The sequence below is a fragment of the Podarcis pityusensis genome (assembly GCF_964106645.2).
Source record: "Podarcis pityusensis genome assembly, chromosome: 5".
Classification (NCBI taxonomy): Eukaryota; Metazoa; Chordata; class Lepidosauria; order Squamata; family Lacertidae; genus Podarcis; species Podarcis pityusensis.
Genome location: NC_138032.1, coordinates 63,308,414 through 63,327,323, shown reverse-complemented (window position 1 = coordinate 63,327,323; position 18,910 = coordinate 63,308,414). Strand labels below are relative to the sequence as shown.

At 40.4% G+C, this 18,910-nt stretch overlaps 1 protein-coding gene across 13 annotated transcripts in view; it reads right to left on the bottom strand.

Annotated features, from left to right (window-relative positions):
* EXOC6 (exocyst complex component 6) overlaps nt 1–18,910 on the bottom strand; it is a gene marked incomplete at its 3' end in the record, with an annotated part of 99,865 nt that overhangs the window by 68,238 nt on the left and 12,717 nt on the right. For all 13 annotated transcript variants that reach the window (XM_081006779.1, XM_081006773.1, XM_081006778.1 and 10 more), the window contains exons 2-5: nt 2,992–3,163; nt 1,858–1,905; nt 1,673–1,763; nt 395–440 (exon numbers count right to left, since the gene is read on the bottom strand). In XM_081006779.1, the coding sequence (XP_080862905.1) occupies nt 395–440; nt 1,673–1,763; nt 1,858–1,905; nt 2,992–3,163 (357 nt within the window). The remainder of the gene's footprint in view (nt 1–394; nt 441–1,672; nt 1,764–1,857; nt 1,906–2,991; nt 3,164–18,910) is intronic.

Below are 18,910 nucleotides of genomic sequence, written 5' to 3'. Positions count from 1 at the left end.
AGCCAAAAGCAAATTATGAGCAAGGAAAGCTTCTTTGCCGTTCCTATGCTGTATCCGTTATTTGTAGACTATTCTAAAACACTAAAGCAAATAAAGTGATAAATACCATGACAAACAGAACTTAAAACGTTTTCGTTTCGTATTGCACAAGACAGGGCTTCTTTTCTCATTAAACCCTTCAAAAAGGTTAATTTTTCTCATAACATCTGTTCATTTGTAATGACAGGCATGAAACAAAGACATGAAAAGAGTACAAAGAGCAGACCACGATTCATTATATGTCTTGACCAGAGTAGTCTTTACCATCCCATCGGTAATTGCAGAAGACAAGTGGATGAACCCATTCATTAATAATAAAAAAAGCAATACTTCGGCTTAAAAGAATTGTACTCACCTTTTCACATTCATCTGCTCTTTTAGTTTGCTGTACATCTCCAGTACTGTGTAAAACGAAGATATTAAAATACATAAATCCTACTACAAAAAAGTGCAAAGGTTCCAAAATACATATATGTCCTCCAGTTCTATATGCAAATGCACACTTGTCTCATGGATGTTTTACAATGAGAGGATGAAATAATACGGGGGGGGAGAGGGATGTAAGGCAATGGAATGAATGGTGAAGGGGGAGGGGGAGTCCATGAATAATCAGAAAAGTAAAATCAAACAGTAAGTTCAAGCCAACATCAACACAAGCTTAACCTTCTTCTTTTTTAAGTTAAGCCATTGGAAGTACCCTAGGATCCATCCCAAGCTACGGGGAGCAGCACACTGTATGCCAACAGTACCACCTACTGTAATCCTTGCAAGTTACAGGGCACACACACGACAAAAGAAGGTCATTGCCTTCTACCAGAACAGCTCTTAATAAGCAGCACACCACGTGGAACAACACTGGCATATTCAGAACGGCAATGTGCAAGGGTTCGGCAGCTAAAATATCCACAAACAGTGATTCAGGACAAGGGAGATGGTATTTATTTTAGCTTGCTCTAAAGCCTTTGCTGGTGCTTATTTCCAATATCCCACCCATTTTCAGCTGCATGTATATGATGGCATTGTATTTTAATTTATGAACTATATATATATATATATATATTACTTTGTTCATGGCCTCAAAGCTGTTGCAAGAGGAGGCATTAAAGCCTCCTAATAAACAATTTAAAATAGCTTCAGATTTCAGCTATTTTTATTTATATACCGCTTAAATAAACATCTAAGCAGCTTACAAAATATAAAAGAAGCACGCAAATGTGAAAAATCCTGAAAACATGAAAACAAACATCCATCATTAAAACATGCAATAAAGCAGTCCCATTAAAACACAGCAATTAAAAACAGGAGACTTGGGTCAAGAGGTCAAGGGAATGCCTGTGTAAATAGAGGTCAAATGACATTGCAACAGCATGACAACATTATATATGCATTAAGCCATTATCATTAGCTTCATCCATAATCTTTCACCAATAGCCTGGATATCAAACGGGAGCAGAGCTAAGTGAGCTACATCTCAGCTAAAATGTTCCGCCGAGGAACACAATGACGATAATTCCTTTTCAAAAATAAATAAACGACAATACATGGAGGTAGTTATAAACTAACCGTACTGAAATGCACGTCCTTCTAATTTTGCCAAGTGCTGCTTAAGTACTGCACATGATTTGTAACTCACCCGGAAGACACAACTGCAGCTTCTCAACCACTGTTGTAATATTCCTCTGCTGAAGTCTACAGTGGATGATTTCTTCCGTCTCAGCAATCACCTTGGATATTTCCAAACATACTACAGTTAAATTGCGCACCTACGGTGTTTCCTGCAAGTATCCATTAAGCACATAGGAAGCGCCATTTTCTCACCTCTCTCCCAGCATCTTGAAGCCTTCGGTTGGTATCAGTAACTTGGACCTTAAAAATAATTTCACCTTTGTTAGACAAATATGCACATATTGCCCTGATGCAGCCGCTCACCCTTGTAATCAGATCATGCTTCATGAGAAACTTAGAACAAAGAAATGTAAATCCAAATTAACTCTACAGCTTGAACTTGAACTTTTGATCACCAAGGGTTTTTGTTAACTTCAATTAGTTATGACAGTTCTTTCTAACAGATTCTGTGGCAAACTTCTCAAATTTACTTGGGATTTTTGAACTTTTTTTGTTTCTGTAGGTCTGTCAAACAATTCAAATCAATGACCCAATTGACCACTGGTCCCTTTTTGATAACCTCAATGAGCTCTATGTTCCATTCATTGTCTGCAAGAAATGGTGATTGCATTTTACGGTAATTAAACATTCATACTTTGCTGAATGCAAACACTGGGTGGTTGATTAACATCAAACGTGGAAATCTCCAAGCCACAGCAACATTTTAATGCCGCAGGTGCAGGCAGTGTTCGACCTCAGACTTTCCCACATATTAAGTGACTCATTAGGTCATCATAATAAGGGAGCACATTCTAGTTTATTAAAAAACTCATTAATTTCTGAACAAAGATGCTCAATGACCTCATTGATGTTGTATTTGGTCTCTTGTTATCTGAATATCCTTTATATAATGCTGTTCTAATCATAACCTCTGGTGAACTATGCTCATTCTGTCTGGTGTGCATATTTTTCTTGCAAATGTGTAAAGAGAGCTAAAGGTACTAGTTATACCATTTACTTTGGAGGAAATCTCACAATATGTTTCTAAAGAATCCCAACAATTCCAACTGCCCTTTGAGAAAGCAGAGAAGCATTTGCTTGAGAAAGGAGAAGGCCTGCTAAATTTTGGGTACTTCTTAAAAAAAATAGATTAAACTTGCTAAAATATTTACATCCACACTCTTGCTATGCAACTATATTATTCTGTCTTCACCACTGTGATACCTACACCAATTAAAATGTTCCAGGCACAGAAATGTATCAGTATATTCGAAAAAGGAATGTGTGATTATGAATAATATTTTTTTCACTACTTTGCAGTAATTGTAATCATAACTAACACCTTACCTTGAGTTTTTCTGCATCAGCCCTTACTTTAAGAAGTTCTGTAATAGCATCTACAAAGCCTTGGTGGTGAAAATTGCACATCTTTTCAATCTCCTTGTCATGGTTACGTATACATCCATCTAGCTTTTCCATAAACTTTTGGTGTGCATTTGGTTGATCATCATATACAGACCTGTCAAGTATATATAAATAATTACATTTGAGTTAGCAATTAGCAGGCTTTTAGAATTTTACTAATAACAGTAACTTTTCCAAATTTGTTTTTAAAAATAATACACATGAATTAATAAATTTGCCACTTAATTTAGTTATCAATACCGTCATAATTGCCTTTGGGAAGTGAAACACATAACTCAAGGCTTGAAGAATAAACTAAGACTTCATTTCATTAAGTCAGGTATTCAGCCAATCAAATCTCAGCTCTATTATTCATACCTTAGTGCTCTTCTCTTACCATGCCAAACAACAAAGATCTCCTAAATAGCCATTTATTAAAATAGACAAATTGCTGCTATACAGAATGTATGGCCTTCAACTATGCTTCAACTTTTGCATGCCACTAGGCAAATACGGTTCAAAATCAGCTTGCACAATCAGCCCCCTAGCGGAGAATGAATGCCAACTGCTCAGTGTCTAAAAGTTCAAATGACTCCATTGTACTGCCTCACTCCTTCCAGGAAAGCCTGCCTAGACAAACAGAAGTAAAATAACCTGATTTAATATACGGCAATACCAATTTTTAGCACAGACATGCTCAAAACCCAGATATCAGATTCAGCATCACTTTCTTAGATGTTCTTATTTTACAACACCCTCTTTTCTACCTATTAAAAGGTACACATGGCTTACGGAATTTATATGTTTATTTTTAATTGCATCAAAATGGAGCATTAACCACAGTGATTCCATTAGGCTGTAACCAAAGCTGTCTGATCTAGAGTGAACGTGGCTTCTGCTTCCAGAGTGGGACGTCACCTTCCTCTCTTCAGTCCCCATGGCTCCCTGGCATACCCTCAAAATCTGCTCTGGCAATTTGAGGGACCTTCCAGTGAAGATTTTGGGGGTCCAGAACAGATTTTGGGATGAGCTTTTATTCCAGTTATGTATGTATAAAGCCCCAGATGGGAGTCAGCCAGTGCCCATGGAGACTGGTAGAACGGAAGGCATGAAATCAATAGCAGAGCAAACTAATTCTCGCTTTGTTCACATCCTCCACCCTGCTCATAGACTGACAGAATTTTAGAGTTGGAAAGGACCCTGGGGATCATCTAGTCCAACCCCCTGAAATGCATGAATATGCAGCTATCCCATTCAGGGAGCAAACCGGCAACCTTGGGGTTGGTCAACACCACATTCGAACCAATGCTGAGCTCTAGAAAAGCAACACTGAGACTAAGGAGGTAGACAGGGTGGAAGTAAGAAGGTTAGTCAGGTGGGAGGTGGCCTGCTGAAGATTGAGTTTGGTGGGGTAGAAGAGCCTCCGTTGGCCCCTAATCCAGGATATCGCAATAGACCTACCTGTCAAGATAAAGGTAAAGGTACCCATGACTGTTAGGTCCAGTCGCGGACGACTCCCTATAGGCCGAGGGAGCCAGCGTTTGTCCACAGACAGCTTCCGGGTCATGTGGCCAGCATGACTAAGGCACTTCTGGTGAACCAGAGCAGCGCACGGAAATGTCAGTTACCTTCCCGCTGGAGCAGTACCTATTTATCTACTTGCACTTTGACGTGCTTTCGAACTGCTAGGTGGGCAGGAGCTGGGACCAAGCAATGGGAGCTCACCCCGTTGCGGGGATTCAAACCGCCGACCTTCTGATCGGCAAGCCCTAGGCTCTGTGGTTTAGACCACAGCGCAACCCACGTCCCTTCCTGTCAAGATACCAGACACCAAATTACACATTTTCCCCTTTGCACCAGCAACAATGACTCAGGGAGTCTTGCCCGGCATTTGTTGTTCGCATCAGTTTGCAAATGTCTCTGGGTAAATGCATATACACACACATATACAAGCTTATAAATGGCACTGGCTCTGCTGCTGAGCAGAGGAGGGAAATCAACCAAGTGAGACTGCAAAAAACACTCTCACTCACAAGCCAATGCGTCTGTTGGCAGAGGGAAGCAGAACATATGCAGGAAGGGCATTGGTGGAAGAACAAAAGAGGAATGGAAGTGTGGCCGAGGAGCATGGGAAATGAGAACAAGCAGAGATTGGCAGACACGGGAAATTCAAGTCAGACCACTGGAAGCCAAAACACAGTAAGAGGCAAAACAACGCCAAACAATTACAGCTGCTGTCATGGGAGGCTTAGAGGATGCACCAGTCAGAGAAGTAGGGGGGGAAACATTCCTTGTCTTCTCCAAAATAGAACAGGAAAAGATACAGGAAACTCACAACTCTACCCAAATACAATCAAGCCCACTGCCACCCAGTGACCGAACAATATAACACCACTATCCACAGTTAACGTTTGATGAAATGCAAGCTAATGTATTGCCCTCCAGATGTTTAGGACCACAACTTCCATCATCCCTTACCATTGCCAGGCCAGCTAGGGCTGATGGGAGTTGTAGTTCAACACATCTAGAGTGTGCCAGGTTGGCAATCTCTGGTTAAGAGGAGCCAGCTTCAAAATGTGGTACAGGTATATGGTTCATTTTAAACTAACAGTGGTTAGTGTTAAACAATATTTGCTGGTGCAGGGAACACAGGAAGTAATGGTTAGTGAAAACTGAGAGCTATGCAGGAAAATAGAGGGATTCTGGAGAGGAGACTAGATTCACTCACATCAAGCTAAACCATGGTTTGCCATAACATTATGCATCCATAAATGACTTTGGCCCCAAATATCTGAAAGATTGCCTCCTTCCCTACAGACCCTCTCCAGTATTAAGATCCACAGAAGGGTCTCTCTTGGTAGTTCCACTGCGCTCAGAAGTGCAGGGTGGTGGGGGCCCAGGAGAAGGCATCCTTCACCTAGGCAGCTCCTAGGCTGTGGAATTCCCTCCCCACAGAGGTGTGTCTGGCTTACGTTAAATAGTTTCTGCCATATACTAAAGATGAAAATGAAGACCACCACAGTCAACCACAAATAAATAACCACACCACTGGCCAACCCCAACCTCTCTCACCACCAAAGGAACACAAGTAAACAACAAAGAACCTGCACAAGCAATGCGGACACCAAACCCTACATATAATAAGTAAAATAGAAACATCGCCACCTGACCTCATCCCCACACGTCTTTATAATAATAATAATAAATAATAATAATACTAATAAAATTTTATTTATATTCCGCCCTCCCCAGCCAAAGCCGGGCTCAGAGCGGCTTTCCCCCCCCCCTCCACCTCTTTCCCCCTTTCCTTCCTAATGTCTCAACAAATGAAACTGATTTGTAAAAATGTTACATGGGGGGGCGGAATACGAGAGAGAGACACTGCACACACTTTTGTAAATCAAGAAAATCTTTAATAAAAATAAATAAATAAATAAATAAATGATACACCCCTGGCCTTTGACACATAAGGCCTTCTCTGTAGTCATGCCCACCCTGTGGAACACCCTTCCATCAGATGTAAGGAGATAAACAACTATCTGACTTTTAGAAGACATCTGAAGGCAGCCTTGTTTAGGGAAGTTTTTAATGTCTGATGTCTTACTGTGTTTCTTATTTATTGGAAACTGCCCAGAGTGGCTGGGGCAACCCAGTCAGATGGGTGGTGCGTACATCTATCTATCTATCTATCTATCTATCTATCATTTTCAGGACCCACTCTATTCCTATGTCTGTAATTCATTAACTGTTCCTAATACTGAATTTTAATTTGTAGAAACCCACCTTGGAACCTCATAGTGAAGGGTGAGTAATAAATTGAAAATAATAATAATGATATTGTAGATACTTATCTATAGAGGAATAATCAATTATGGAAACTAAGGGGGAATTATAAAACAGAGAACTCAACAGTGATTTACAGCAAAGGGAAGGCCAGCCAGAAAATTATTGGAAATACATACTAATAAAACTGATACAGCTTCCTGAATACAATTACGTAAACCAGCTGTTTATGATCATTACCTATATGTGTACTTACAATGCAGCCCACCTTTCTCAAAGCATTATTGGCCCCATTTTGCAGGCAGAACACCAACACAGAAAAAGAAAAGAAAATGGGGGGACTTCCGGGGTGGCGCCATCGGTAATGGCGGATTCCCTCTGACTCGGAGGGGACCGGCTCTGCGGAAATCGGGTCTGCACCGCTACGGCGAAGAGGGGACCCTTCAAAAATCACAGGCGGCTGAAGCCTGTGACCGTGGGACTCGGCGGGCACCTTTTGCGCCCCCCCAATTGGCAAAGGAGCCTGACTACGGGCTCCGGAGCGGAGCGGGGAAGTGGCGCGGTGCTGTGAGTCATCTGCTTCTTCTGTGGAGCGAAGCCGCGTAGCCGTTACCGGAGAGCGCTGCCTTTTTCCTGGGACAATTTGGCTGCAAAACAACGATCCGTGAGTAGGCTAATTCCGGAATTAAAGGAACTTTACAAATAATTCGGCACCGAAGCGGAGAGGCATAAACAGGAAGTCTGCCTTCCGTTCTTGTAAATGGAGTTAAGCAATGAACTTGTAAGCGGAAACCTTAAAAGACGTTGGAAAAGGATTATAATTCTAACATCAAACAAGCGATTTCCCCCCCTTGATTGCCGGGGAGGAGGGGGGAAAGGTTTGAACTGTATTTCCCTGTAAAAAAGAGAGGAAAAGAAGCTAAAATCCACCGCTCAAAACCCTGGAACGGGTTGCCAGTGAACAGTAAGAAAGCCGTATTGGGAATGCGCTGTTGCTGAAAGTACTCTTTGACAGTTAACTCTGCATCTGAGATATAAGTAAGATACAATATTTCTGATTGGCTTCTCCTGGTTTTAAAGTAACAGGAAATAACTGGGATTGAAACTGTTGTCCTCTTTGTGAATTGGGGGGCTAAAGGAAAAAGTTAATTACTTTAAGACACTTCTGACTGCTACTGTGTCCCCCTAGAGGAAGTTTGAAATTGTTACAATAGCAGCTGGGCCAGGGGAATTTTCCACTTCAAAACAAATTCTGATCATGAGATTGACCTTGGACCTTATCTAGAGTGTTATGGCAGATGGAAAGGAGAAAATAGATTCGCTACAGGAAAAAGCAACAAGGTCTGGCAGAGTACTTCGTACAGACGGTGGGCTGCAGCGAAGAGCATCGACATCTGGCCCTTCTGGATTACCAACAGGAGCCTCATCGGCACAACCTAAACCCAAAGGAATGGCAGCTGAAGATGCTTTGGCTCAGGCACTTGGTAAAATTAATGAATCTTTGGACAAAATAAGTAAACAAGTAGCCGAAGCATGGGGCAAAATTGACCAAAATACTACAAGTATTAATAATTTGGGACAGAAGGTAAATACCAATACAGAAACTATTCAGAAATTACTACAGGAATCTACCTCGACACGAAATACAGCCGAAGAGGCAAAGGAAATAGCAACAGCTACAGCCACTGTGGTAGAAGAGAAGATACCACCGCTATACAAACAACTTGAAGACCACAGGTCAACATTGTCTATGACTGAGTTGAAGGAGAAACAAAAGAATTTAAGGATCAGGGCCGTACCTGAACTTGAGAAAGACAACTTGATTGACTTTCTTACGCAGGAATTTGCAGACTTTTGGAACCCAGATTTGGAGAAGGATAGTTTCAAGATAGTGAGTGCCTTTAGGCTTGGAAGAGGAGGGAGGAGGAAAAGGGTGAGAGACTGTTTGATCACCCTCCGAACAAAAGAGGAGAGAGACAAAATCTTGAGTCTGCACTTCCAGAAGACCTTGGAAATACATCAGTCAAAAGTGGAGATATTTAAGGATATTCCGAAGTATCTTTTGGACCTTAGGTCCAATTATAGAGATTTGGTTGCCCTGTTGAGAAGTAACGGAATTATTTTTAGGTGGGAATTCCCCCAAGGCCTATCCTTTAGCTACAAAGGCAAGAAGATAAAAATAAGATCAGAGGACGAAAAAGATAAATTTTGGAGAGCCCACGGAGAAGACCTGCAGAAGGAAGTTGCAGGAGAGTTAAGAGCACTTGTAAGTGAAACTTTAGACATACCAGGTTTACCTCCTGAACTAAAAGACCGCCTGAAGAAGGGGATACCACCGACAGATCAGGAACAGGCACTGGGTGCAGTTGGAGGAGAATCAAAGTAACTACATCATGGCTCTGCAACTACTAAGTTGGAATTGTAATGGTTTGAACTCCCCTCAGAAAAGGAGATCTGTGTTTCATTTATTAAAAAAGGAACAATTGGACTTGATTTGCCTACAAGAAACACATGTAACAAGGTTACACAGGAAACTACTGATTAATAAAAGACTGGGTCAGGAGTTCATTTCATCGGACAAGGTTAAAAAAAGAGGGGTAGTGATTTATGCAAAGGAGAGACTATTACCGAAATTTATCTTCAAAGATGACCAAGGAAGATTTGTGGCAATTGAAATTCAAACACAAGGAGAAAAATTTTTGATAGTATGAGTTTATGCACCAAATGAGGGGAAATCTGAATTCTTTAAAAAGTTGCATGAGGCCTTGATGACTATTTGGATTATAATGTGATTTTGATGGGAGATATGAATGGAGTGGTATCTACACACATGGACAAGGCACAAAGACAGGTAGTCACTAAGGATGGTAGACTACCGAAAACCTTTTTTGAGATGACAGACAACTTGGACTTAGTCGATATTTGGAGAACAAAAAACCCCTTGGCTAGAGAGGGAACCTTCTTCTCTGAAGCCAAAATGACATGGACAAGAATTGACCAAATATGGGTAACTAGAGGAATGGCACCAAAGACAAGAAAAGTGGAAATCTGCCCAAAAACCTACTCCGACCATAATGCTGTTAAGATGGAAATGAAACTAACACCAACCGGTTCTTTCAGATGGAGGATGAATGACACCTTATTTAGAGATGAAGAAGTGTTTAAGAAGGCCCAAAAAACCTTGAGAGATTATTTTGAGATAAATATGAGCACCAATGTGGAAAAAAGAGTAATCTGGGACGCAAGTAAAGCTGTTATGAGAGGGTTCTTGATACAACAGAATGCATTAAAGAAGAGAATCCAAAATGAGAAGAAGGATAAAATTTTGGACAAAATAAAGGAAAGTGAAAAGAAATTGAGAGCAAAACCAAAGTCGCAAGAGATTTTGAGAGAAATAAAGTTACATCAAGTGCAATACATGAAAATGATGAATCAGGAGATAGAATGGAAAATTAAAAAAATGAGACAAAAGACATTCGAGTCGGCTAATAAATGTGGGAAATTGTTGGCTTGGCAAATGAAAAAAAGACAAAAATTAAATACAGTTACAAATTTAGAAGTGGAAGGAAGGAATATACAGAACCCAGCTGAGATTAGAAATTGTTTCCAGAGGTACTTTAAACAACTATATACACAAGGGCCACAGAAAGAAATTGACGTAGACCGATTTTTGAAAACAAATGGATTACAAAAAATCTCTCAAGAAAATAAATTAATGTTGAACTATAAAATAACTGAACAGGAGATAGAAGGTGCCATTCAGAATATGCAATTGGGTAAATCTCCAGGACCGGATGGACTGACTTCTAGATACTACAGATCTTTAAAAGAATGGTTAGTACAACCTTTGAAAGAAGTCTGCAACGAAATAATGGAGGGGAAAAGGGCACCAGAGTCGTGGAAAGATGCGTATATCACACTTGTACCGAAAACAGAGACTGAAAAGACGCAGCTTAAGAACTACCGCCCCATATCACTGCTCAATGTGGATTACAAAATTTTTGCAGACATCTTGGCTAAAAGACTAAAAAGAGTGCTAGTGGAAGAGATACATAAAGACCAAGCAGGCTTTCTCCCAGGTAGACATCTGTCTGACAATGTGAGAAACATAATCAATATTTTAGAAAAATTACAAGTGAATATAAATACTAAGGCAGTTTTAATATTTGTGGACGCGGAGAAAGCTTTTGACAACATTTCTTGGAGTTTTATGAAGAAGAACTTACAGGGTATGGGGGTAGGCCAAGGCTTTGAAAACGGTATAAGTGCAATATATTCTGAACAAAAGGCTAAATTAATTGTAAATAATGTGGTGACGGAAGAATTTAAGATAGAAAAAGGGACACCACAAGGTTGCCCAATCTCCCCATTGCTTTTTATATCGGTCCTGGAGGTTTTGCTGAATATGATTAGAAGGGACCAGTTGGTTAAAGGTATACATGTCGGAGCCAAACAGTACAAATTGAGAGCATTTGCAGATGACTTAGTATTGACGTTACAGGAGCCAGAATCTAGTACCAAAAGGGTTTTAGAACTGATTCAAGAATTTGGTCAAGTTGCAGGATTTAAATTGAATAAGTTAAAAACCAAGGTTTTAGAGAAAAATTTAACACCAATGAAGAGAGAGAGGTTTCAGAATGAGACAGGTTTAACAGTGGTTAAGAAAGTTAAATACCTGGGGATTAACATGACAGCAAAAAATGGGAATTTATTTAAAGACAACTATGAAAAATGCTGGGCTGAAGTGAAAAAAGATTTAGAAATTTGGTCAAATTTGAAGCTTTCACTGCTGGGTCGTATTGCTGCGGTAAAAATGAATGTATTGCCTAGAATGTTGTTTTTGTTTCAAACATTGCAAATTGTGGACAAAATGGACTGTTTCAAGAGGTGGCAGAGAGATATTTCTAGATTTGTCTGGCAGGGCAAGAAGCCTAGAATAAAATTTAAAATATTAACAGATGCAAAGGAAAGAGGTGGATTTGCCCTGCCAGACTTTAAACTTTACTATGAATCAGCAGCCTTTTGCTGGTTGAAAGAATGGCTGCTTCTTGAAAACACTGACATTTTGGATCTAGAAGGTTTTAACAATGTATTTGGATGGCATGCATATCTGTGGTATGATAAGGTCAAAGCACATAAAGCATTTAAAAACCATATTGTCAGGAAAGCATTGTTTAATGTTTGGATAAGATACAAGGACTTATTGGAAAATAAAACCCCAAGGTGGCTGTCCCAAGGGGCGAAAGCTCTGAAAAAGCTCAATATGGAGGCCAAATGGCCAAAATATTGGGAAATTTTGGAACAAGATGGAGATAGACTGAAATTACAGAGTTTTGAGAAATTAAAAAACAAAGTGCGAGACTGGCTTCATTATTATCAGATAATGGAGGCATATAATTTGGACAAGAAAATTGGCTTCCAGGTGGAAAAATCAAAATTGGAAACAGAACTGTTAGAACCCAAAACTAAGAATTTGTCAAGAATATATAACTTGCTGTTGAAATGGAATACTCAGGATGAAACGGTGAAATCTGCTATGATTAAATGGGCACAAGATGTTGGACATAACATAATGATGGCTGACTAGGAACAGTTATGGACCACAGGTATGAAGTTTACGGCATGTAATGCCTTAAGAGAGAATATTATGAAAATGATATACAAGTGGTACATGACACCAGTCAAGCTTGCAAAAATATATCATTTGCCCGATAATAAATGTTGGAAATGTAAAGAAACCGAAGGTACATTCTTTCACCTTTGGTGGACGTGCCCAAGGATTAAGGCTTTCTGGGAGATGATTTATAATGAAATGAAAAGGGTATTTAAATATACCTTTCTGAAGAAACCAGAGGCCTTTCTCCTGGGCATGGTCAGCCAAATGGTGCCAAAGAAGGACAGAACTTTCTTTATGTATGCCACAACAGCAGCAAGAATACTTATTGCAAAGTATTGGAAGACACAAGACCTACCCACTCTGGAAGAATGGCAGATGAAGGTGATGGACTACATGGAATTGGCGGAAATGACTGGCAGAATCCGAGACCAGGGAGAAGAGTCGGTGGAAGAAGATTGGAAGAAATTTAAAGACTATTTACAGAAATATTGCAAAATTAATGAATGTTAGAATGATGTTGGAATGAAGCTAGGTGGTTTAAGCAGTAATGCTATAAAGGTGTATGTAAAAAAGGATTGATAACAGATGAAAATTTAAAGTTATAGTATATTAAGTTAAAGGATCATGAGAAAACAAAGAGGGAAAGAAATTGCTGATTTAACTAATTGAACTGGAATACAAAAAAGGGAGGTATGAGGAGGTCAGGGAAACAAGGATATGAATGTAAGCTATGGAAAGATTGATTCATTATTCTTTTTTTCTTCTTTTTAAGTGTCTTTTATTCTTTTATTCTGTAGTTTGTATTTTGTATTTTTCTTGTATTTTTACTTTTTGTTTTTATGTAATTCTTTTTTTTCTCTGAAATTTTAATAAATATCATTTAAAAAAAAGAAAAGAAAAGAAAATGGGTTCCTGATAGCAAAAAGAAAAGTGAAAATCCACTATGTATAAACTGCAGGAGATCGTAGTTTTATACTGTATAATGAAGGTCCTCCAAGTTTTCATTACAGATGTAATGTGTTGTCTCAAGGCATCCTGTCTTTCCAAACAGATCATAATATACAATGTATAAAAGTGCCCACCCTTTCACAGGCCATTTGCTGTTCAATATGAAGGTAGTACAGAATAAAGCAATCAACTGTTCATAGATGTTTTGTGCTACACATGGAAATAGCACCATCTTGTGGGAGTTATAATACATCATTTCTTGCAGTGTCTCATGAAACAAGACAACCTTTTGCCTAACAGCGCACACAATAAAGTATTTCTTGTATTGTCGCAAATTCTGTGATCCAAGAGAAATATGAAACAATATTTAATGGGTATGAGTGAACACAAATTAGAAATTATATTTTCTTTAGTGAAAGAAGAAGCAAGAAGTTCACTAAACACTACCGCTGTTCACCCTCCAGTCACTTAGAACAATAAAGGGGTTTATATTGTCTGGTTTATGTTGGGTTCATTTTAATGCACTCTGCATATCTAGTGTGCTGTTGGCAAGGAGGCTTTAAAAAATAATCTTAAATTAAAATGAATTGTTGTGCATTACGCCATTCATAGCACACACAAGTTCTTGAAGTTACATATGATCAGTCTTAACGTTAAACTGCTGACCCATTTTCCTTTTCACGTGTTTTAAAACTCTTGTTAGGCAGTTTACTTATACACAACCTTTGTTTATACTTCTTTCTGTTGCACATTTAAGCCTACTATGCAGTGATTTCTGAACAATGCCACATATTCTTTTCTGCTCCTTTTCCATTTGAATTAACAGATAATGCAGATAAGAACCCATGTTCTTTATGAACTTACCATTTCCTCCAAGCCTGTACTCCTGAGAAAAGAAAGACTTGCAGCATTTCAAATTCATAGGATTTGTTGTCTTTTCATCCAAATACTTCATTACCTATCCGTGCAAAATTCTGCTGATAAGAAAGCCCCAAAATAGTAGGAATTCATGCACTACAGTGATACCTCTGGTTACATACGCTTCAGGTTACATACGCTTCAGGTTACAGACTCTGCTAACCCAGAAATAGTGCTTCAGGTTAAGAACTTTGCTTCAGGATGAGAATAGAAATTGTGCTCTGGCAGCGTGGCGGCAGCAGGAAGCCCCATTAGCTAAAGTGGTGCTTCAGGTTAAGAACAGTTTCAGGTTAAGAACGGACCTCCGGAACAAATTAAGTACTTAACCTGAGGTACCACTGTTCTATGCTTTTGTTTTATTATTCACTGAAGTTCATCAATATCATGTGAACACTAGAGGGCAGCACTCCTTCACACAAGGTGTGGCTTACTGAATAAAATGAATCAGCAACACTTAAGGGAACATATAAGCTGCTTTATACCATTGGTCTGCCTAGCTCAGGGTTGAGTGACTGGCAGCAGCTACCATTTGTTTCAGTCACGACTCTTTCCCAGCCCTATGTGGAAATGCCAGGGATTAACAAGATCTTGGTTGGGATACTACAGATGCACATTAGGCCAGATTATGGGAGAAAGCACCACTTACATTAATTTCTGCAGGGGTACAAGAAAATTCTCCGAAAAATTATTCATCATTGGCACATGTACCCTTGTTTATTTATTAATTTATTAAATAAAATAACTCAATCAGAAGATGCGAAATGTGGGCAAATACAGGGATTTGGGATCTCACTTTCACACAGTGATGGACCTCTCCTTAAACAGGTTCTGGGCAACTTTTTGGTTTTTTTAAGGCGACTGAACAAATCATTCTGCTGGACTCAAAGCTCAATCTCATCTCAGTCCACAACTAAACAAAGAGATGGTCGCATAAAAACCCCAATTACATAAAAATCCCTCTTGACAGAAGCTGAACGTTTACCATCACTAAACACTGGAGGTCTTTAAAAGCTGACTTAATGGGAGTAAACTGGGAGAATACCAGAACACAAATAATTGTGGCCTGGCTATCCCAGTCCACAAACAGATGGAGCTAGTAAAGCCAACTGGTAAAGGTAAAGGACCCCTGAACGGTTAAGTCCAGTAAAGACGACTATGGGGTTGCGGCACACATCTTGCTTTCAGGCCAAGGGAGCCGGCGTTTGTCCACAGACAACTTTCTGGGTTGTGCGGCCAGCATGACTAAACCACTTCTGGTGCAATGGAACACCGTGGCGGAAGCCAAAGTGCACGGGAACGCTGTTTACCTTTCCGCCGCAGCAGTACCTATTTATCTACTTGCACTGGTATGCTTTCAAACTGCTAGATTGGCAGGAGCTAGGACAGAGCAACGGGAGCTCACTTCGTTGCGGGTATTCGAACCGCCGACCTTCCAATCGGCAAGCCCAAGAAGGTCAGTGGTTTAGACCACAACACCACCCGCGTCACAAGGGCATGGGCACTCACATCACCAAGGCCACCTGGGCCTCCATACGCAAAGCTAGATCCAAGATATGCTCCTGCTCTTTCAGAGCAGTGCCACTTATTCAAGAAGAGGACTTCTTCCCAGTTCTTGAACATGAGAACAGTCCACCCCATCACCTCCTTCTTGTCAGATTGAGCCTCAGGTTATTGGCCCTTATCCAACCCATCACCGCATAAGTTAAGCACCTGCATAGCCTCACCAGCTTCAAACTGAGAGATACTGAGCCTCATCAGCATCCTAATGACGCTGTGTCCCAAATCCCTGGATGATTACTCCTAGTAGGTAAAGGTAAAGGGACCCCTGACCATTAGGTCCAGTCGTGGATGACTCTGGGGTTGCCAATCAGAAGGTCAGCGATTCGAATCCCCACGACGGGGTGAGCTCCCGTTGCTCGGTCCCTGCTCCTGCCACCTAGCAGTTTGAAAGCACGTCAAACTGCAAGTAGATAAATAGGTCTTGCTTTACTGGCCAAGGGAGCCGGCATTTGTCCGCAGACAGCTTCTGGGTCATGTGGCCAGCATGACTAAGCTGCTTCTGGCGAACCAGAGCAGCTCATGGAAATGCCGTTTACCTTCCCTCTGGAGCGGTACCTATTTATCTACTTGCACATTGATGTTCTTTCGAACTGCTAGGTTGGCAGGAGCTGGGACTGAGCAACGGGAGCTCACCCCGTCGTGGGGATTCAAACCGCCGACCTTCTGATTGGCAAGCCCTAGGCTCAGTGGTTTAGACCACAGCGCCACCCGCGTCCCTAGTACCTAGTAAGTACATATAGATATTAAACAACATGAGTGACAGAACCCCACAGCACAAAAGCCAAGGGGTCAAGGAGAAGTTTGGTAGCAGGCCTGATGAACAACCCTACCTCCATGCCTATCCTCAGGGCTGCTAACAAACTTTTGTTTGTTCTAACTACCAAATTCCCAACATTGATCCAGCCTCCTCATATATACAACCAGTCTCTGCTGAAACACGGAAACAAAAGTAACAAAAGCTTAGCAAAATGTGGTTCTAGTTCCATGCCTGTCTAACAAAACTGCTATTAGACTGTAACCTTGAATTGTGCATGCAAGGGGAAGTTTTCAAATATTCAAACAAAGCTCACTGGACCCTGAAATACACACACAAGATACTGCATTTCAAATTGGATGCTGTCCAAACCGTAATTAGCATAACCCAAATGTGACAGTACAAAAAACAACAACAACATTACATTATTGCAGCAATTTCTCAGGAAGCCTTGCCACAGTTTCTGCTCTAACAACCTACCAACATACATTTGTGACTAATCACCAGCGCCTGATGCTAATTTTTCCTGTATTTCATGTAGCTTTCTGAACACACACCCTTAAAATCTTTCCTAAAATGGAGCCCAGGTGCTTCCTGCAATTCAGCAACAGATTTAATATGGTCATATTCTCAATCCCTAAACAGACTTTCTACTTGCAGACATTATCTCTTCCATCCCTGTTAAAAAATAAGGCACTGCTCTACTTAGAAGATTACAACATGCCTAAAGAATGGAATCTGCTTAAATTTTGCAAACAGGGGAAGATAATTTATTAATCTTGGTTCTGCCTGATTTGGCACGTTTTCCTGTATGTGCAGTTTCTGTGAATTGTTCTCACTAATAGTATCCTGTTTCTATGAGCAGGAAAGGGCTGAGTACAGTTTGTTAGTTAACATTGCTTCCTATAACCAGGGTCAATATTCTGTAGTAGTGACACTACAGCAGTTATTGTTCAGTCTGGATAAGCATGTATCACACTGATGGCTGTTAATGGACATCCTTTGTAGTGAAATGTCAACGGATAATCAGTAAACCCAGATTTGCAATGGACTTCCTTCTTCCTGTTTTTACAGCGCAAAGCAAGGAGATGCCTCTTCCTGCAAAGCTTTTGTGCTACTTACCAATTTTATACAATAAGCCTTCCCAGTAATAAGCAAGTTTGCCATTTTGTAACAGAACAAGACACACTGAAGCCCACATTCTGTTTGCAAAGATCTGTTTTCAACCGATTGCATCCAACATGAATCCTATTCATCGAGTAAATTCACTAAAATGAATGAACCTGAATTTCTCATGTCCGTTCATATCAGTGGGTTTGCTCTGAATCAGATTAATGTTGGTTGCATCCCAAATGCAGCTCCACCTTTGCAGCAAGTTATCAAACTATTCCATTAACGGGAAAGCTGTTTACAAATTTAAGTGTTTGCTTTAAAATGTTCACAAATCTTAATTCCTCTTGCCACCACCCTTTCAACTTAACCCCTGTAAGAAATCAGGCCAGACAGAGAACACCCAAGCACACCTAGCAATGTTGTGCTTAATGCTTAAGCTCCTCTTGATATGTCGATAAAAAATGAACAAGAAGTTTACGAATAGGAAACTGGTAGAATAGGTTCGTTCATATACTACCAGAAAAATATCTGAAAATTGGCCTTGATTCTACACTAAAAGATCTACATTGGCTCCCAGTATGTTTCTGAGTACAGATCAAGGTGTTGGCGTTGACCTTTAAAGTCCTAAATGGCCCCAGCCCTGTATACCTGAAGGAGCATCCCCATCCTTCAGCCTGGACACTGCGATCTAGCTGTGAAGGCCTTCTGGCAGTTCCCTCACTGCGAGAAGTGAAGTTACAGGGAACCAGGCAGAGGGCCTTCTCGGTAGTGGCACCTGCCCTGTGGAGCACCCTCCCATCAGACATCGAAGACATAAACAATTATACTACTACTCAAGTGATTGGTTGGGAGATGTATTTTATATCCCAAACTCTCACTATTTCTGTTCTCTCAACCTTGCAATGAATAGTAAGATTCACAAGAAACAGGGTATTAAACTGTAATTTATGCTGTGACAACTAAGCTCATGCTCTTTTCTGGGCACAATGATGCAAATGCCGCAGATCAATACTTTAATAGTGACAGCATGGAAATCTTTCCAGCAAATGCAGTCACAGGATCCAGTAACATTCCTGAATGGACCTGGAAGCATACCCATTTCCACATAATTTACTTTCAACACAGAAACCCCAACACAAAGCAAGTTCCCATAACTTACACATTCACTT